Genomic DNA, 21,829 nt, shown 5'->3' with positions numbered 1-21,829 from the left:
TGGAATTCTTCCTACTGCGTCCTCGTCGGCAGATCTCCGTTTTTCGTTCCCCCTCTACCGAGCTCAAGGCATCGCGTTGTGCGCAGCTAGAGGCTGCACTTCAGTAGAACAGCACCTTCGTGCCGGCGGGTCTTCATGGTCGCAACATTCTGACCATCCCCTATATCTTAAAAGATTACAAAATCTAGAAAACCTTTCCTATCTGAGCGCTAAGCTTCCGGTTTCCCAATCATTATTATTATTATTATTTTGTTAAGGGAAAGTCGCACCGCGTCCTTGAAGAACTATTGTGCCCCTTTTACTGGTTATAGTGTACCTGTTGATCATAGTATCTCAAGCAGGCCAGTAACCGTTAGGAACTTTAGTATGTTCCCCACTTCCAGAAGTTTCAGCTTTGCATCTGGTATTAAGTGTTCTCCCAGATGTATCGACCTACTTTGCACAAGTGCTGGACACTGTCCCAGGACGTGCATAGAGGTTTCGTCCTCCTCCTCACAGAACCTGCAGGCAGTGTCCGTAGATATCCCTAGCTTCCCTAGGTGGTAGTTCAGCCGACAATGACCAGTGAGAATTCCCACTATGATTCGGAGGTTCTTTTTGGTGAGGTTTAAGCAATCCTTTGTGCGCATGGGTTCGTATCCCCCAATAAGCACCCTGGACTGCTCCATCCCTGGTAGGCCCGCCCAATATAGTTCCCTCAACCGTTTTTCTTCGTTTCTTAGATTCATAGCCATGAAACCGTTTCCGATTCCACAGAAGGGTTCTGGCCCGTATAAAGGCATCCCTGCTCCCTTCTTGGCTAGTTCATCCGCTGCCTCATTGCCTTCCAGCCCAGCATGGCCTGGAACCCAAAGTATCCAGACCTTGTTGGACGAGCCGAGTGTATTCAGTCTCTCAAGGCATTCCCATACCAGTTTAGAGTTCACCTGGTTGGACCTAAGTGCCTTGATCGCTGCTTGGCTATCGGTGAGAATAGCTATATTCTGCCCCTTGTAGTTCCTTTGCAGATTAAAGGAGGCACATTTGTCTATGGCGTAAATTTCCGCCTGGAATATGCTAGTGTACCTGCCCATTGGCTCAAAGTACATTTTCCTTGGACCAATGACACCGGCACCCGCTCCCTCTGCTGTGAGGGATCCGTCAGTGTACCAAGTAATCAGTTGCTGGTTTAAGCCGTATGTCACAGCCACGCTTTCCCAGTTTGTCTTGTTACTCCAACGTGTTTCAAACTTCTTATCGAAGTGAAACCTCGTTGTCATGTTGTCCCTCGGTATCAGTAATTCGGGATACCGCCTAGAAAGGATATCAATCTTCCTTCGATTTAGGCAGCTCCCCGCCTCACTCATGCTACCGGCCATCCTGAATATTGATCTCCTTGCCTGCATCTGTATGTGCAGATGGAGAGGGGTTAATCCCAGAAGGACCTCCAGGGATGCCGTTGGGCATGTCCTCATTGCCCCACTGATACACACGCAAGCCAGCCTTTGGAGCTTATGTAATTCCCTGGCTTGTGTGCTGAGTTGGGTTCTTTCTGCCCAGATTACCGCTCCATAGGTAATCATTGGTCTTACTATTGCAGTATATATCCAAAGTAGTATCTTCGGGCCACAACCCCATTTTTTTCCTGCTATGGATCTGCAAGTCATCAGAGCCCTCGTGGCTTTCCGACAAGTGTTTCCGACATGTGTCTTCCAGAGTAATTTTTGGTCTAGCGTGATTCCCAAGTATTTGACCTCTGTTTCTCGTTTCACCTCCATATCATGTAATGTTATGGCTTTCAGGTGATCCAGCTTACGCCTCCTAGTGAATGGTACTATGGTGGTTTTGGTTGGGTTGATCCGCAGTCCCACCTTCCTGCACCAGGCACTAGTAACCCTTAATCCAGTTTGGATTCTATCACATAGGGTATCTTCATATTTGCCCCTACAGATTAGAACAATGTCGTCCGCGTAGCCCTGGACTTGTATTCCAGTATTAGTTAACACGTCCAGGAGTTCATCCACTACCATACTCCACATCAGCGGCAATAGTACTCCGCCCTGTGGACAGCCTTGAGTGGTGTTCATGATAATAGAATTTGTACCTGTTTGTACCTCTATTTGTCTGCTTTCTAGCATTTTGCCCATCCAGAGTGCCAGGGTGTTTCCCACTCCTTTGCGGCTCAGGGCATCCTGTATCTCTGTGTGCGATGTGTTGTCGAATGCTCCTTCGATATCCAAAAACGCGCACAGTGCAATTTCTTTTGTTTCAATGGCGTCCCGTAGTACCTCTGTCAGCTGATACAGAGCAGTTTCAGTTGACCTTCCTGCCCGGTAAGCGTGTTGACAGTGATGTAAGGGATTACGCTTTAGAACGTTAGTTCTAATATAGTTGTCTATGACCTTCTCCACCGTTTTGAGTACGAACGATGTTAGGCAGATTGGTCTGAAAGATTTAGGGTGAAAAGGATCCTTTTTACCCGCCTTCGGAATAAAGACCACTTTTGCCCGTCTCCATGCCCTTGGTATGTAACCCAGTGCTATGCTCCCCCTTACCACCCTCAGAAGAGACTCTAGGATAATTCCTAGGCCCCCCTGGATAAGTGCAGGGAAAATGCCATCTGCTCCTGGAGATTTCATTGGTTGAAAGGTTCCCACTGCCCATCTTAGCCTAGCTTCTGAGCATACCTCTTTTGCTAGTTTCCAGCTCTTTTTCCTTCCCCTTTTATTCGTTATTGGGGTGTCAGGCAGATTATTGTCGCCTGCCGCCGAGGGGTAGGACCCCGGGAAATGAGTTCTGAGAAGCAGGTGTACCCTGTCCTCCTCATTCTCGGTGAATGTCCCATCTTCCTTTTTCAAGCAGACAGAGGATATTCTCCCGTCTTTGGCTACAGCCTTGTACAGCCTAGTTGCTTCTGTGATCTGTTCAATCCCTTCACAGAATTCCCTAAAGCTGTTCTGTTTCGCTTCCCTGATCGCGTTGCTATACGCAGTCAGTGCATTTTTATACCTCCGCCAGTCCCCGGTTCGTTTTGCCCGGTTAAAGAGTTTTCGTACCTCCGTTCTCATTCTGGCTAAGTTTCTGTTCCACCATGGTACATCCCTTGATGACTTGACTGTCTTGGCCGAACAGCTGGCCTCATATGCGTCAATGACGATTGTGTTGAGGTCTTCCACCACCGTTTCTAATTCTAATTCGCTCCTGATGTCACCGCTCCCTTGAAGGTGGGCAATGTCGTTGCTCAGGTGCATTGTGTAGGATTCCCAATCCGTTCTCTTGGGATTCCTTATTATTCTTTTTATTTCGGAGTTACCATCAATGTCGAATCTGATTATCCTGTGATCAGACATTGAGGGTTCATCCGACACCCTCCAATTCCTGACCATCCCGTTCATTAGGGTATTTCCTAGAGTTATATCTAGTACCTCTTGTCTGGTGCTGGTGACAAATGTTGGAGTGTTCCCTACGTTGTATATTTCTAACTTATTACTAAGAATAAATTCGAGAAGGTACTCACCTCTACGATTAGTGTCACTGCTTCCCCACACTACGTGGTGGGCGTTGGCATCGCAGCCGAGAAGAAGTGGTAACGCCCTCTCCTCGCAATACTCCGTCAGCTTTGCGACTTGTTCCGGTAGAGCCCGGCTCTCGTCTCCTGGGAAGTATCCCGATGCTACCACTACCTTTCGAGTGCTCCTCCCGGCTTCCAATGAGACTTGGATAGCCACAAGGTCCCCGGTTAAGAACTCTGAAAGACATATGTATTTTAGATTACGTTTGAGAATTATGCAAGCTCTTGGTTTTTCACAAGACGAGTCCCAAATTACCTGCATGTCTCCTCCTTGCAGACCGCGAATCTGCCCCCGGTACACCCAGGGCTCCTGAGCCAGCACTATTCCAATGTTCTCCTTGGAATTTGCCCTTGCAATCACTGCAGATGCAGCTCTCGCATGGTGGAGGTTTATCTGGGCTATCCTAGTGCTGGCCATTGGCTCCGTTATTGTTTGGAGCTCTTCTCCACTGTCGGAGTGTCACCCTCCTCCTCCGACATGGCGCTTTCCTGCGCGTCGCTGTCCACCCCGAGCCCTAGCAGTCCTAGGTCTAGGTCGTCCAGCTTCTGCTCTTCACTGGGCAGCAGGTCTATTTCCCTGGTTGATCCCGTTCTTTCCGCCTCTATGGCTTCCGCGACTTCTTCAGGGACCTCGGTAAGTTTTCCACCCGATGCCTCCTCCGAGGTTTCTTTCCTTGGCTTTTCCTTGTGCACATGCACGGGTATGTTGCCAAATCGGTAGTTGATATGACAACTCCGACGTTTAATTGCCTCTAGGGATCGGTCATCTACCCCGATCGTGAGGAGTTTACCCTTTCCCTCCACCTTGCTTCTGAAGACTCTCCATAGTCGAGTATGGAGATCTTCGTTCTGAGCAATTAGGAGTCTCATGAGGTCTTCTGTTACTATTGCCGCGGCCTTTGGGAGAAAAACTGTCACCATGTGGGCTCCTGGTATATCATCTCCAGCACATGTTGACAGTTCCACCCCTTCCCAGCCTGGCAATCTAGGAATTATGGTTCTGACCCATTCTGCGGTACCTTCCGTCGCGCAGTCCACCAGTATAAGGCCTGGTCGAAAGCGTATCCCGGTGAACACCAGTTTCGACGTCCATCCCTTGATCATCTGCTTGACGACCAGTTCTTCAATGGTTTCCTGTTCCTCCCGAGTGACTATTTGCTCGGGAAACCTTTTTGGCAGTATGGCCAGCCGAATGCCCTTGACCGCACTAGCATAGCTAATGCCGGGCTTCCTGGGTCCTGCCTTTCCCAATCATGTTTAGAGTAATTATTTCCAAAAAAATTATCTAATAGAAAAAATTAACTACAGGTAACTGAAACATGTTCAGCAACCTATGATAATATAAACTCAGTGTCCGGGTGAAAACCTGGTAGTCCATTTCTCTGGCTTTAGTTCAAATTTTTATTTATATTTTGAGAGTATTGTCAAAATCGGTAAGAATTGAATGGATAATATCACCAGGTAAGGGATTTAATTTTTTTTGCGAAGCTATAATATTCTGACCAGTAACAAATCATTCTAATAAACTGTTCCATATTAGGGTCGCCAAAACACGAAACTGCCATTTTGTTAGCAGAAAATACTTTGAATTTTAGATGGAATATATAACAAGGTTTCCTATTCTCATATCTTTATCGCTGGAGCCATTCACACTGACACGATTTTGCACTTTAGTATTGACTGCATTCTGCAATTAGGATGTCACATCGTCGCGCAATATGAAACAGCACACCTAAAACAGTTTCTAACATATGTATCAAATCAATGTATCTGTTCAAGGGAAAGATGGCTACATAGCAACAACTTGGCCTCTGAGTGCATTGGTAGCTCACATTCGAACGTGGAAGCAAGGACAAATACATTTCTCCTACATGCATTAAATGCATTTGCCGGGTACGAATAGCAAGTATCGATTAGTAGCTGTGGAAAGACGGAACTAAATTTCTGCATTAGGCTAATAAAATTACGATGTCGCCTGGGAGTTCAGTTCGATGTCGATCGTTTTGAAATTTCCCAACGACGTTTTGCATACAATCGTAAAGGTCTCCACTGGAAGTTAAAAGTATCTGGTTGAAAACTGAAAACGCTTTTATTGGGTTATGTCCTGTCAACTTCTTGTGTTGCTAACACATCTGAAAGTTGATAATAATAGAAAATATGTACATTAGTTTTGTAGGCTGTAATCCACCAACGTCTTTGGTGTGAAATTTCTCAGAAAAATAAACCTAGGAAGACCCGATGGGAAGTTTATGTACATAAACCTATGATCGTATTAAGCTAAGACAGCTGTGACAGCTACTGAAAAGAACCTTAGGTCAAACCTGTTCTATAAGTTCAGTTTTTGTGCATTTTATATGTTCATGATTTTCAATTATCAGTTCAAATGTGTATTAACCAAGAAACTCTTATTTTCTTGTATGCAAAACTGAATTACAAGAAAATTGGAGTGTATATTCAAGGTGTTTCTAACGATCAAGGTTATCAAAGTAAGTGTATTTTAAAATAAATAAAGGTCAGATTTTCAATCCCAACTCCTTGAAGTGTTTTTTTTCATCATGGGGGATGGGGAGAGCATACAGAATATTCCTCTAAACCCATTAACAAATTTCCCTTTAAAACGTTAGAGTTATTTTGATGTAAAAATGATGGTGTGTAGTTTTGAATTTCACTTCCGGGGAGGGTACAGGGGAAGTACAAGAGGTCCTTTTTAGCAGTAATGTTGAAAAATTGCGATAACCACTCGACGCATTTTTTTCGGAGGCGGTTATAGTAATTGCCACCAAATTTAGTAGAAAAGTGGGAACTATGAACGCTCACGCATACACTGAGTTATTTCCTTTTAAGTCAAATTTAAGTGTCCCCATTCATACAAAAGGCGGGTGTAAATTTTTTTTCATCAAACATAGTCATGTGGGGTATCAAATTATAGGTTTCGGTTAGTACTTTTCGAAGTCGGTCTTAGTTTTGACATTTATTCGAAATGCGGGGAGTGCGGGGGGTTTAAAGTGGTCATTTCTTTAAAGGGGCCATTCTCAGAAACTACCCAACCGAAAAATCGGGAAAAAATCAGGAGGCTGCCACTATATGATGGCTGGGCTCCGAAATACCTTCCATACCGATATCTGTTCAAATAAAGTTAATAATAGTATTTTACTATAATTTTTAGTAATTCGCCGAAAACCCCCCTAAAGTTCATCCTAGCACCTTTTGCATTAATATAGGCTATGATATAGAGTATGATCTTACCAAGTTTGGTGGAAATCGCGATATTACTAACAAAGTTACAGTACGTCAAATTTGTTGCTTCTTTGCAAATTCAAGACTATAAATGCCAACATCATCCGAAAGTGGATACTATCACATTATATATCCATATATTACGTGCTACGTACTAAAAAATACGTAAAACCTTTCGTACCTGAAGCGTCCACCTTCCGGTTTCCCAACTTGTTTATATCTGTTTGTAGGTTAAATTCTTCGCATTTGCTAATAATATTAAACTCAGAGTGTGAAGCGTGTGAGGTTGACTACTATCAATACAAGGCTTTCCACCAAACGACTTATTTACATCGTTTTCTAAAAAATAGAGGGCAATTGAATTTTTAGCTATGTGACAAGAAGCTGTCATGCTCTTGCCGCTCCTCACATCTTCTACTTTTTCTTCAGCCTTTGTCCCGTTTACAAGCGGGTTCAGCTCGTCGTGATCGGTTTCGCCATTTTATTTTACCACTTACAATTGATATCGATGTTCAGACCATTATTGGCAAGCGAATTCTCCTTGGCGCGAATTAAGTGGCCATACCATCGAAAACATCTCACTCGCAGTTTTTCCACGATCGGTGCAGCCCGGATGCGGATATCCTCATTTAGGTTGTGTCACGCCACTAGTCTCCATTACCGCAAGACGCCGTTCATTGTCTTTTATATTCGGACAACACTCAGAACTATAGAGAGCGGCAGAAGGACGACATTGGGGTAAATTTTAGATATGGGACGTGCGCTGATACGTCGATCACAAAGAACACCAGTTGTGGAACGCCACTTCATCCAGGTTGCGTTAATGCGTGAATTTCATTACGCAGTTCTCCATTGGCTGATAGCATTGACCCGAGATATTTCAATCGCTCAGTTCTGGGCAGGTTACTGCCATTGACAGAACTGAGCGATTTAAATATCTCTCAATGCTATCAGCCAATGGAGAACTGCGTTATGCTCCTCATATAGGGAGACACAAAACCTTTTATACCTAAAGCCCCCAGCTTCCGGTTTCTCGACTTGTTCATTACTATTGTGCTTTTGGTGCTTTTTCTCTGCAAAATGTAGGTAAGTAAATTGGCATGAAATTTGGGGTGGGAGTGTTGATGTGCGGTTCTGGGGTGGAAACGTTTTCTATTAAATAACCGCAGAAATCGCAGTGATCAATTCAAAGCAAAAAATATTTTATGAAAATTGTTCGAACAGGTAGTAGTTTTTGAGTCATTCATGTTTGAACATGTCGTTTTTCATCAGAAAATGCAACGGTTTTTCGCAAACAACTCGAAAACCTTGTATAGTATTTGATGTAGAAATGATATCAGAAATGATGCCGCACCCCCGGAGGGAGGCGCACATCGACAATATATGTATAACTTTTGTTTCTTATGCTGCCCGATACTGCCACCCGGAATTTCATGTCAATCGGTCTTCACTGAAAGAATTCGGAGGTTGAAAGCTTTAATGACTGGACTAATAGAAATTATCTCAAAGTAAGATGAGTACTCGTGCCCAGTAAAAATACAATCGATATTAGATCGGCACTGAAAGTCTTGTATGTGAAGTAAATGGAATATTTAAAGATAGTTCTACAGATGTATTTTCCACACTACCATTAAACTTTGCCGAGAATAAGTTGGGTCCTGCTAAATAATTTGCTCGTAATTGTCAGATGGATAGCAAATCGATTTAATTTTCGTTCCACGTACATAAATATATAAATTCTTGTATATGGATTGTAAGATAACCCTTAAAACAGGAAAGTTCACCATAAAAATCGGTTTCCCTCTCTATAATAAGAACATTCGACGTTCGCCTGGGGTCAACATTTTAATCCCTTAAGCGACCGTACGAATTAAATCTGACATATAATAATAAAACACCAGAATATGTGATGTTTCACATTTTTAAAGCAATTTTATGTGGACACGGATCCAGTGTAATCTCATTTAATGTGCATTTTCCGAGCGACATCCTTTGCTACTGGGGGCAAATGAACATACGGGCATCATTTCTATTCATAAACTATAATAACTTTATCCTTTCGTTATGGATGCATTTGATAGGAAAAATAGGGTTATTATATGTTATTTAATCATATTCCCAACAGTAGAAATTAAAAAGTAGGGACTTAATACAATGTTTTGTATTTTGTATAACTTTTCCATGACAATTTTCATTTGGCCAATAAAGTGGTGGAGTTCCCAGACCGATGTTTAATGACAATTGGAAATATTGTTTTGTTTCTTTTTAGGTAAAAGTAGCCATTTACCCGTTTTTCTATTTGCATCGTATTTATTTCATCCATGATCCTCATCTTGACTTGTTTTGATTTCAGTTTACAGTACTTTTTCTAAAAGTGGTTGCTTATATTCATCTTAAGGGGCAATACCACCTTGTGATTTTTATTATATTATATTTGCTAAAATGCTTCCTTGAATTTTCAAGAATTATAGCTAAAAGTGTGTTAGGGCACTTCATCCAAGACCGTAACGGTACAGTTCAGGGCAATGTATGAGGCAATGTGGTCAGCATTGCCCTCGCTTCTGTAAAACAAAACCTTATTAAAATCAGTTTACAGTCTGTCTGCCACACGCACTTTTCTCAGAAACGATTTTATCGATTAACACCAAATTTGATGGGAAGGTGGTAGTTGTGAACGCCCCGTATACATCGTGCTTTGTGCAACCTAAGAGGGTGTAGTGACTAATCGAGATTGCGAGGATCAAAAAACCATATTGAATGGCCGGAGATGACCAAGAGGGAAGAGCTATTCCAAAAATCTAAAAAGTTGGCGAAATTGACCCCCTTCCGCCTCAGATGTGAAGCGCCTTTTCTGAGGTTCCCGCCATGCCTTAACATCCTCAGGCCATTATATTGGAGGCTATTGTGTGTGTTCTGTAATAAAAGCGATACGGGGTAAAGGAGGAAAAGAAACGAAGTGGGTCCTCAAATTGAATCGAAAATTAGTTTATACTCAAAATTATATTCATGCAATAAATAACTAAATAAATGGTTACGCAATTTCAGTCTCAAATAATATAAAGTAAAAGAACCAAATATGGGTAAGTTCTTAAACAAATATGTAAATCGAAAAATAAAATAAGTGTTTTGCAGTGAAAATTTAAAAAAGGAACTACTCTTGATAAAAGAAACCAAATAAATGAATAGAAAGAACATAAAATAAATACCTGACCCAGAGCTCTGGTGATCACATTTTTTTTGCTCCAATAATATTCCCCGAGTAGAAAAGAAAAAAGAAAAAGAAAAACTAAAAAATGAAGAATTCACTTAAAGTTGTTAATGCTCCAACTTGGAGATTTCAATCTGAATCGCTGTGGTTGCACTCTCGAAGGATGCTTCTATATTTATTTCCCTTTCTCTTTTTTCGCTTCTTTAAAGAATTCCTTTAAAATAAGAAGCACCGAAAAAACGTCGAAAAAAAATCAAATTCTCAGTGACTATCAGGATAAAGTGTATTACCCGAGGTCTTGTCGGACACGAAGCAGCCTAGTTAGCAAGGCAGTACTTATGGCCGTCCTAGTCCTGGATGGAGCTGATGGCATCTGGTTTTCATTTTATGTAATTTACGATTACAAATTTTCAAACAGCGCACAGACCATCCAACTCATTAGCTGTTGCTCTAATCAGCCGGTCTAGGTTCCGCTAACCTCGTTCCCGGTCCATGGCTTTGATCTCAAAAGCCCATGCCATGGAAAGACACCAGTGTTTGGATTGTTTAAAAGATAGGAACATTTAATTAGTTGAAGTATTAAATATTATATTTAAATAAAGGAAGGGATGGAATTGTGAAATAAAGGAGTATTATTGTGGAAACTAAAAGGGTAGAAGAACTGTGAGGATAAAGGGACTATCACACATCATTGAATGCATTATTTGGTCGGATTGGCTCCGGAAAAGTCGAATGGAATACCGTTCCTATCGTTATGCTGCGGACACTACGAGGGTTCTCTATATATGCAAACGTTTTTTCACCAAATATAGTCATGAGGGGTATCACATGAAAGGTCTCGATTAGTCATTTTCATTGCCTCAGCTATGACATATAATGAAAAAGGGTTGAGGGCGGGGGCTAGAAAGTGGTCATGTCTTTCATGGACCTATTCTAAGAAAGCACAAAACCGAAAAATCTGAGAAAAAAACAAAGCTGCCATTATGTGGGGCCTAGGCTCTTAAATGCCCTCCGAACCGATATCTGTTATAAAAAAATATTAGTATAATACTTTAATTTTTAGTAAGTGACTGTAAAACCCCTTAGGGAGTTTTCGGAATCGACTCGGACAAGTGACTTTTGTGAAATCTAAGCCTCAAAATATATTTTTAAGTTCATAAAATAAAATAAAGTGCAAATGAAACACTAAAATTCTTTATACACTTTTCCCCAGTCCTTTCGTGTATCTCATCATCATCAACGGCACAGAAATCGGTATCCAGTCTAAGCCTACCCTAGTAAGGAACTCCAGACATCCCGGTTATGTTCTGAGGTTGACCAATTCGACATCTCTCAAAGATGTCTGAGGCCATCGCTCCATCTCAGGCAGGGTCTGCCTCATCTTCTTTTTCTACCATAGATATTGCCCTTATAGGCTTTCCAGGCTGGGTCATCCTCACCAATATGGATTAGGTAACCCGCCCACCGCAACCTATTGAGCTGGATTTTATCCACAACCAGACGGTCGTGACATCGGTCATAGATTTCATCGTTATGTAGGTCGCAGAACCGTCCATCCTCATGTAGGGGTCCAACAATTATTCGGAGGATTCCTTTCTCGAACGCGGCCAAGAGTTCGCAGTTTTTTTTACTAAGAACCCAGGTCTCCGAGGAATACATAAGGACTCGCAAGATCATTGTCTTGTACAATAAGAGCTTTGACCCTATGGAGACGTTTCGAGCGAAATAGTTTTTGTAAGTTGAAATAGGCTCTGTTGGCTGCTAAAAACCCTGCGCGGATTTCATCGTCATAGCTGTAATGTGTGATTTTGAACTAGAATTTGTAGTGGTCTTAAAGTTGTAGTCTGCTATCTTATTCTATTACTATTATTCTCGTTTGACCAATGCGATGCGATGTTGTTTAATTTTTGGCTTTTGGTATTGATGTTGCTACCATGTACTTCGTCTTACCTTCACTCATGTACAGCCTAAGATTTCGCCCCGTTTGCCGCGTGCTCAATCTAGATGAAGGTAGACTGTACATTTCGGGTTGTTCTTCCCATAATGTCAATATCGTCAGCATAGGCTGGTTGCTGTGTGGACTTGCAGAAAATGATGTCTCTTACAATAACATCTGCATCGCAGATCACTTTTCCAGGGCCAGGTTAAAGGGAACGCATGATAGGGCATCCCCTTGTCTTTGACCGTTGTTGATGTTGAATGGTATCGAGAGTGATCCTGCTGTTATTATCTGGCCTCGCACATTGGTCAACGTTCGTTAGTCAGTCTTATAAATTTGGGCGCAATACCGAATTCTCTCATGGCCGTGTAAAGTTTTATCCTGGCTATGTTGTCATAGGCGGCTTTAAAATCGATGAAAATGTGGTACAGTTGATGTTCATATTCCAACAGTTTTTCCATTGCTTGCCGTACAGAGAAAATCCGATCTGTTCCTGATTTGCCTGGAGTGAAGCCTCTTTTGTATGGACCAATGATGTGGGCGTATGGGGCTATCCGGCCTAGCAAGATAGCGGAGAATATCTTATGGATGTTACTCAGCAACGTGATACCTCTATAATTGCTGCACTGCGTGGTACCTCCCTTTTTATGAATGGAAGAGATAATGCCTAGTTACTAGTTTTTAGACATTGATTCGCTGTCCCACACCTTAGGCATCAGTTGGTGAACCACTTGGTGTAGTTGTTCGCCTGAACATTTAGCCACTTTGGCTGTAGTTGGTTCGGTTCCTGGCGATCTATGATTTTTAAGCCAATGAATTGCACGGACTGTTTCTTCCGTGCTTGGTGGTGGCAAAATTTGCCCATCATTTTCAGTTGGCGAGACCTCCAACCCGCCGATATTCTGGTTGTTGAGCAGTTCATCCAATTACTCAGCCAATCAGTCCAATATGCCCAACCTGTCGGAGTTCAGATTTCCTTCTTTGTCTCGGCAAGTGCTGACTTGTTGTACTTCTCGAATTCATAGACGTCTGTTCTCCCAGGCTTCCTTTTTCTGTCTGGCTTCAGTATTCACCTGATTGCCAGAGGGGATTGTAGGCAGTGTTGCAACTCGAGCCCGGAGCACGATGCCAACGAGGTAGTAATTTGAGTCAACAGGTGGTCGATTTCGTTGAAAGTGGTCCCGTCGGGAGAGGCCCATGAAGGTTTGCGAACCGCTTTCCGCGCAAACCAGGTATTTCCAGCTGCCATTTTGTGTGATACCACGAACTGAATAATCCGCAGTCCGTTATCATTGTAAGCTCCAACGCATTTCTAGTAATGCTGTTACATCAGCCTTATATTGGGACAGGATATCTGGGAACGGAGCGCACGTTCCATGAGAAAATGCACAAATCGTTATTCCATTTTCGTTGCGAGTTCGTCGTTTTAAACCCTGTCCGAGATTCCTTTCGTAGCTTTGTAACATCTTTCTTGCATCTGTTTTAGGTAAAGCGCATAAAGTTGGCTATTGTCGATCCGGTACTTTTCAAACTAAATTAATTGTCTAAACGGCTTTGAAAAATAATGCCCAATTGAGTTTTTAACTAAGTACAGGCAGAACCGTCATGCATTCGAGATTTCTCAGTTGGTACTTTTCTAGACGGTATTTCGAGAAAAAGTTATTCCCATTTTACATACAAGTAACCTCCACCATCTCCATTAATTCGATAGAATTAAATCCATTCTACCAAGATTTTATTTTAGTAACATTTGAAAAACAATTTCCCGATATAGTGATAGATATACTAGTTTCCCAGCAAGTTTTTATTTTTCATTCTTTTCTTCTACAATACTAAGTGCCAAGAAAACTAGCTGAACACCTATTGATTCAAGGTAATTTCTCCCCTTTGATTTCGCCGCATTAATTGAAGTCTTCAGAGTTTACGGTCCGTTTGATTCACACCCGAATTACTCCCATTATATGGGGTGGAAATATCTTTTCGAATGGGAAAATACTCAAGGGTTAAGAAATAAAAGACCCATTCATGAGAAACAAATAATCTTCCGGTAATATTTGTACCAGACAACTTATGTACTCCTCCCTCAGTGAACAGTTCGCACCAAGGCCTTTTGTTTGAATGAAACCGATTGGAAAACATTTAGTTGTAGTACTCAATGTGGTTTATTTGGAATTAAATATTCGGAAGGGAATCAAAAGAACATTCACCTAATTACGAGTATTAATGGAGAAATAAGTATTAAGGTTGCTTTGATCCATCCGAAAGCGGAAATAGTAAGTGAATAGGTTTTAGGTTGTTAAATTTCGCAAATCAATTGATTGCAGTTTGTCCCAGGGTAGGGACACTTACACACAAGAGAAAGGAAGGGTATTGCACACCTGATTTTTGATATTCGTATTCAAACTATACTAGATATCTTTGGTCTGTAAGGTAAATACCTGGAATATTGTCTTCTGGTGATATTTATTCATTGCTACTATTTTCCTTTTTATAATGAGCTTCAGAATCATTTCGAAAATTTTTGAAATGTAAGTTATGGTGGCACACATTCATTAAAAAGGGAGCCGTTTCAAATGGATGCTGGAAGAAAGATAGACTTTCTCGTTAACGGAAAGTAAGCGGGTGACCCATAATCGAACAAACACATCGAATTGCATCGTTTTCGTAAGGGGTAGATAACCTAACCCTTGAGTTCCAATGATAAATGGCTTTTGGAATTTAAGTGCTCCAGAAATCGATGCGGTCTACGACGAAACTCTATAATGTCGTTTCAAGACTGTCCTCTCGAAAATTGCATATATACACTTGGCTGATTTTGTACAGTATACTGGCAGTGGATAATGGCTAACGGCTCTATTTGATGAAAAGTGTTCTATGTTGCCGCCTTTTATTGGAGACTTTTAGAGAATTATAGTAAGTATTGTTGGCCACTATATGTATATATTTCCGTTGAATCAAACTAAATACACGGTTTATTGACTGTTTACTTCGGACGGTCGACATGTATTTTTGCCTAGACTGCATTTCATTTTCTCTAGGGTTTCGTCTGTCTTTTTATACGCAAAATTCGAGTGAGTAATTTCGGTCTAGAATTTTGTCTTCTTTTGAAATAGGAACGACAATCAGTAGTAACACTGGCAACATGTTTGAAAGTATTTCGAGTGGCAACATCTCCCTCCATTATATCTCAGAATGATTAATGATCTCTGGACAAATAGAAATTGTTCGGGTGCAACGGAAAGGGTTTCGAAGCGAAATTACTTGTACACGAAAGTCCTGCATTTGTTCGGCCATTCACTGAAAACTTTCGAGGATATACCACTGGAAACATTTCGATTAGAAGACATTTCATAGCAAAGCAGCCGATGCTTGAAAATCCTTTTCGAGGAGTCGATGGTTGCATCTACCACAGTAACTTTGAAAATAGCCTTGAACAATTTTTCTGTTAAAATGAATTATTTATGGTAACATTGCCACTGGGGAAGCCACTAAAATAAAAGAACGATTGAAGTCAGGCTTCAATTCAAACAATTATTCTTTTATATGAAAGAATTTAATTTCTTTCTCTTGGAGAAAAGCAAAATCGACTCAATGTTTCTTGCTGACAATTTTACAATGTGAACGAAAGCAAGCAATGAACAACTATTTTATGCCACACTATAGCTGTATATTCGACAAGAACACAGTTTTCCTTCCCCGCTCCCTTAAAACCACATACCTCTGTTGTTCGCAAAAAGGAAAGATTCGTAGCTAAGTGAAGCAAAGAAGAAGGACGAATAGGGAATGATAACGAGCTCATTATTTATTTGCTACCCTATTTTGCCCATTCGTGAAGAATCACCATTCAATGGATTTTGCAAATATCGTAAACGAATAACTTGGAATTCTAATTCATAGAAGAGCCATCAGCCTGTGTATTGACATAATTACAAGTACTTGACATAAACATTTCAGTTGACTGTTTTAATAACGAGGTCAGATTTATGAAACTAACCCTAAAATGTGGTGAATTTTCATCGTTCAGGTCAATCAGCATCTTAACGGGATGCCACAGAAGTACCCGTCTCCATATAACCCTATGCATTGCTCATTCCCCACTAAAAGGCTCAAATACTTGTAGAATAGTAAACTGGCCAGTCTTCAACCGATTTGCTACCCAGCCAGATGGACGGTCCAGAAGGCGGTGGGAGCCCGCAAGAACCTCAAGTAAGCCATCCAGCACAGAAAGGAGAATGTTTTAATATAAAATCCTAGCGGAACGATTCAGAGACCGTCCATCTCCGCAAATCACGTGCTGCTTCCTTTTGTTGAAAATCAACCAGGGGTTATGCCACCAGCAAGGGGGGGGGGGGGGCAATGACACCTTCCAAAAACCTCTGAATGAGACGCCAATTCCGGTAGTCACCAGGGATGTGCTGTTAGAGATCTGCGGTAGAACAGGCGATAGTAAAGCCCTGGTTCTAAACGACATACCGAGTAAAAATATCATGCTACAACTGTCGACAGCTAATTGCGAAAACGGACGCTCTGGTTTCCCCGCAGGGCTTCGTTCTAGGCCCACGATGTACCTAATCTTTTGGTTCCGGAGGAGGCCACGGTATTGGGCTACGCCAACGACATAGCACTGGTCACAATCCGTCTTGAACCGTCAAGCGAAGAAGCCAGAAAGCGCGATTTCGAACGCGGCGAATAGCAGAAACAAGTCTGAATACCGGAAGCTCGCGCTCCGGGTATAAAGGTTTTGTGTTCATCTTATGTAAGAAATTTCAACGCACATTTTTCTATCCGTATATAGCTACAAACCCAACATATTCCTTCATATTTTTCCAAACTACTAGACATACGTACATATTACAGCCGTAGATATTACGCTCACCCTAAACAAACAAACTGCCTATTTCCGAATACCGTACACATATATGCACGTATATAAATTGATCGTACCCATATTTCCGATTTACTTCTTATATCTATCTGAATAGGCACTACCCACAAAGTTCATTAGCACGCATATACTATATACCTACATACACAATTGACATTCCTATACAAATGACTAAAAAACTAAAACAAAATAATTCTTTGGGACCCCATTCATAAGAACTCATTCGGTTGTGGTATTGACAAATTGTTATGTGATGATGACGTCATGGAATTATGCATGAAGAGTGCACGAAATTCACAAAAAATGGTAAAGTTTTACCCCCTATAACTTTGTCAATAATAGTTGGATTTTCTTCAAACTTGACTAGCTTGTGCATTATGTTCTTCATTATGCGCATGCCAAATTTTGTACTTCTGGGATGAATATAAGAGGGGTTGCCGGGCAAATTTCTAAAATTTGGAAATATACTATTATTAACTTTATTTGTGCAGATATCGGAACTGGATGCATTTTGAGGCCTAGATTTCGTAGAGATGCACCACAGATTTTTCGGTTGGATAGGTTCTGAGAACAAGACCTGTTACACTTTGTGGGGGTCATATTTTGAGCCCTCACTCCCCTATGTTTCATCCAATATCAAATATGGAACCAGTTTCAAAAAGTACTAATTGCCCTGGACGAAACCTTCAGTCAAATTTTTGATTTTTTTGATGCTTAATGCTTGGGGTGCTACGCTCCAAACTGGGGATCCATGGACTAAAAAACGAGTGCGAGTGGTTTAAGTGTGTAAAAATTCCACACTTTGGCGTGTCCAGGCCAGATTCTTTTGACAATTTCCACCTCTTTGAAAAAAACACGGACATATAGCAGCCAGATTTTAATAAGGGTTTGTTCACATGCAAAGAACAAGAAATCGTGATTTTTGTGAACGAATGTTTCTTCACTTAGAAGTTTTGGGTGGTTGGCATAATTAAAAGTTTGTCTATCACGTTCAAAATCGAAATAATTTTTCACGGTTCTAATAACACGTACCAGTCAATGGGGCGAGTGTTCGATGCTAGTTTTTGACCGATGAGTCTATTTGTTTCATTGATTTTGATAGGCTACTTTTAAGGTTTAAGGTTTTGTGTAAAATAAAATTCAAATCTGTTTACTCTGTCTTTTTTGTTTTGGTTGGGGGAAATCCATCCACACGCGTCTGGCATCTAGAGCACGCATGTCTGACTGTTACCGATTAAAATCTTCCATCTATTCTATACATTCTCCCTGCGAGACTACCATTCTGGAATTGCTTCGCAGGGCTTTCCAGTTCTTAGCTGTTCACTATAAATGAGCTGCTAGCGTTTTGCGCGGCGTTAATTGCAGTAGTTTCCCTTTTATACCTCCGATGCACTTCTGCCTCTTTTAGCTGCTGGTGAAACCTTTCCACCATTGCAACTGCCGCGTCCCATGATGCATTTGATTGCACCATGTACGCCTGTTGAACCAACACCAACAGCCCCACTACCAAACCCATTCTGCAACTGCACGTGGTGATCGCTGGGAGCTCTTCCTTAACGAAAAGCTGCATACGGAGAAGGATGAAGAAAGAACGCGGGTACGCACGGAGACTTATCACGAACTCCGGCATGCGGAGAAGCGACTTCTCAGAGGGAAAAGGAAGCCTAGGAGAACCAACAGATCCATGAACTCCAAAAGTACAGGGAGCAACCGTACCCGGGTCGGAAGTTTGACCAACAAGTCAGAAGGATGAAAACTTATCCACTTCAATGCTCATCCTTTCGAAACAAAAAAGGAAATGTGATTTGCGACAGAATGGGCATATTGGAGCGATGGGTTGAGTACTTTGATGAACTGCTCAGCAACCAGAAAATAGACCAGCTGAAGGTTCCGCCAACTGAAGACGACCAAAAAATACTGTCACCACCAAGCATAGAAGAAACAGTCGGTGCAATTCATCGGCTTAAAAATCAAACGTCGCCAGGAGTCGATGGAATTACAGCCAAACTGGTTAAGGAGGCGACCAATTACACTAAGCGGTTCATGAACTTATGCTCAAGGTGTGGGACAGCGGGCTGCACATCAATTAAGGCAAGGCAAAGTGTACGGTGACAGCGTCAGCACCAAAGCCAACCAACCAACAACATCAAACGGCACTGGTTAAATTTGAAGAACGAAGATAGGAGAATACAACTTTGAGACCGTTGATAATTTCTCCTATTTAGAGTCGAAAATCGAAACCGATAACAGCTACGATGATGAAATCTGCGGATGGTTGTTGGCAGCCAACAGAGCCTATTTCAGCTTACAAAAACTGTTCCGCTCGAAACGTCCCACCATATAGTCAAAGGTCTTTTTGTAGGGTGATTATGGATTCCTCGCAGATTTGGTTTCTTAGCAGGAAAAATTGCGAACTCTTGGCCGCGTTTGAGAGAATAACCCTCTGAAGAATTTTTGGCACCATACATGAGTATGGATAATTTCGTATAACGACGAAATCTATGAGTAACTTTCAGGTTGTGGATAAAATATGGCTCAATAGGTTACGGTGGGCGGGTTGTCTAATCCGTACGGATGAGAATGATCCCGTCCGGAAAGTCTATAATGGTAAGAGGGTAGAAACCGAAGACGAGGCAGACCCTGCCTGAAATGGAACGATGGCGTAGGCAAGGATGCTAGGCAGCTTGTAGGGATATCGAATTGGTGGACCTCGACGTAAAACCGGGATGTCTGGAGTTAGGCGTAGACCGGATACTGGTTGTTACGCAGTTGATGGTAATGATACTTGGTAGAAGAACTCCTTCCACCCCCCTAATCTCAACATAGAACGATGTGATTTGATAATATGTGTAACCGTTTCTAAGAAAATTGTTTGTAATAGACAGACAGTAAACCGGTTTAAAAATGTCTGAAATTGACTTATAGGAAGACACTTTTCTTCCACCAAGTTGATTAGCGAAATCTAACCTTATGCATAAAGATGATTGTTAAGAGCATGATGATGATGATGATGATCTGTAAACATTTCAGACATTAGGCGATAAACTTTGAATGGTTTATTTTCATTGTTCCAATATAAAAAGTTGCGTTTGTGAAAACTAACACATAAATGCTAAACTATGCCACTTGAAGAAATACAAAACATTTACAGCACATGTAAAAGTACAAAAAATAATTTTCATGATATAAACACCGGTAAATGGTAGACTTACTTCAATCTCCGAAGACCGAGACAAACCCAAGCTGCGGGAGCTACGCGTGCTGAAGCAGTTGGAGGTTATCTTTATTTGAAGCCAAATTAATAATAAACTGTATTACACGAAAGTACCTTATAAGAATCATTCTTCGGATCCACTCTCTATGGGGATAAATTTCTGTAAATAATTCAGGAAGCTTGGTGCAGACCTCAACGGTTTTATAGCTTAGTCCATACAATAAGTTTTTACAAATAAGCGGGCCACCGTTGTCTCCCTACAAGCATGACACTGTCATTAAAATCATGCATTCTCTCGTAAAGCGTTTTCCTTTGAACTTGGTAAAGTATGTTCAGAGAAAATAAGGTGTAAAAGAACCCTTCATTCTTTTTATTTAAAGATGAGGTTTCTTATATTTTCATATTTGAAGAAAACTTACTTTGCAAGTCCCAAATACAGCTTTTCTGCTGTCAACACAGATCTTGTTCTCAAGTTCAGGATGTTTACATAAATTTCGTTTTCTTATAACCATTGGAAGAAAACTAATATTATAAGGAAATCGTTCAGAAATCGTCTATCAGAAGCAATTATGTGAAGACATAAGGGGAAGCTTTGGGAAAAAAATTAAACAATTTACATCGTATGTTGGATAAAAGCAGTTCTCTCCAGCGATTGCAGGCCGCGGCGGAAATGCAATTGGTCTACTATGCAAAGTGTTTTTGACATTGGAAGTCAACTGCAATAGAATTGATTTTCAAGTTTCCTATGACTAAATATGTCGATATTTACTATAATTACTGCAAGTTCGTTCTTCTTGAGGACGCTATTGTACTTGTCGTGAATGTGGACTAGTCGAACACGTTTCTCCTGGTAGGACGGTGAATGAGGGCAACCTGCTTGAACTACCTAGAAAGGAAATGTAAATATCTCGAAAAGAATAGATTCGAAAAGTGCTAACTAGCGTTTTTAGCTTTCTTCCTAAAGCATACGGTTGAAGGCACCCCGCGGACGAAAGCACAGCGTTACTCTGGAGCAATGCACCGCCACATAAGTGAGATCCATTCCGGTCTGCAATCTGAACCTGTCCAAATGATCACGATAAATACATCCATACGAATGTAAACAATAAAATGCTTTACCAAACAAGGAAAAGTTGCTAACATCTGTGGATAACTTGGAGCATACGCTAATTTCAAACATAGAATAAAATCTATAAATGCGAAAATATTCGCCATTAGGGCAACCGGAAAAAATCGACAATAATTAATAGACAAACTAGAAATTTCACTTGGAAACGGTTATGAATTAAAATTTTAATTGTCACTCAAAGAGCCGACTCACATCAAGCTAGTAGTCAAAACAGCTGTAATGGATTTCTCTGTGTTAATGAATTACGTATATTGATTATCTATAAAAAAAAACTAAAGAGAGGTTTACACACTCTTTATACATAACACAAGAAAGAAGTAAATATTCGCATGCATTCTGTTGTATCTGCATTGGAATAAAGGTAATATATCGTTTACAATTTTATTCGAGATTAGCCGATTTCAGGATCATACACATTAGATACAGCATTTCAATCGCGAAATCGAGATTTGCGAGGGTGGGTATGACATGCACTTCCTATATCAAGCTTTAACCTTTTTGGCATTCAAAGGGCGATCTATGCCCAATGGCGAAAGACCGAAATATCGATATCTGCTGAATAAAAATTTATTTAGCTACGGAGACGATTTTCATTTTTTAAAACTGTTTCCTAGAAATACCGCGAGCACGCATTGATTACCCATATTGGTAGATAAAACCAAGGGCA

General features: G+C 41.1%; 1 protein-coding gene across 4 annotated transcripts; it reads right to left on the bottom strand.

The window, feature by feature from the left end:
- Window positions 1-19,860: 19,860 nt before the first annotated feature.
- LOC119652365 (putative trypsin-6) lies at window positions 19,861-21,372 on the bottom strand. 4 transcript variants are annotated; one of them, XM_038056457.1, is made up of 7 exons: window positions 21,153-21,371; window positions 20,972-21,094; window positions 20,812-20,919; window positions 20,651-20,749; window positions 20,453-20,587; window positions 20,148-20,290; window positions 19,861-20,080 (listed from the first exon to the last, which is right to left on the bottom strand). In XM_038056457.1, exons 1-7 carry the CDS (start codon window positions 21,246-21,248, stop codon window positions 19,918-19,920), a joined length of 867 nt encoding a protein of 288 aa, XP_037912385.1. In that variant the 5' UTR covers window positions 21,249-21,371; the 3' UTR covers window positions 19,861-19,917. The 4 variants fall into 4 exon arrangements, 2 of the variants coding, with proteins under 2 accessions (XP_037912385.1, XP_037912384.1); XM_038056456.1 differs by having other exon boundaries at window positions 20,803-20,919; window positions 21,153-21,370; XR_005249534.1 differs by lacking the exon at window positions 19,861-20,080 and having other exon boundaries at window positions 20,255-20,290; window positions 20,453-20,555; window positions 20,803-20,919; window positions 21,153-21,372.
- Between the last annotated feature and the right edge of the window lie 457 nt (window positions 21,373-21,829).

This window comes from Hermetia illucens, chromosome 3 (genome assembly GCF_905115235.1).
Source record: "Hermetia illucens chromosome 3, iHerIll2.2.curated.20191125, whole genome shotgun sequence".
Classification (NCBI taxonomy): domain Eukaryota; kingdom Metazoa; phylum Arthropoda; class Insecta; order Diptera; family Stratiomyidae; genus Hermetia; species Hermetia illucens.
Note: the sequence above shows the minus strand (reverse complement) of the source record. Positions and strands in the feature narration are given on the sequence as shown.

Excerpts from the sequence above, each read along its gene's own strand:
- LOC119652365 (XM_038056456.1), bottom strand. The coding sequence starts at position 21,248 with ATGGCGAATATTTTCGCATTTATAGATTTTATTCTATGTTTGAAATTA. Across the intron at positions 20,750-20,802 it reads ACGAACTTGCAGTAATTATA|TTGACTTCCAATGTCAAAAA; the intron begins GTAAATATCGAC and ends ATTCTATTGCAG. Across the intron at positions 20,291-20,452 it reads CTGTATTTGGGACTTGCAAA|GGAGACAACGGTGGCCCGCT; the intron begins GTAAGTTTTCTT and ends TCATGCTTGTAG.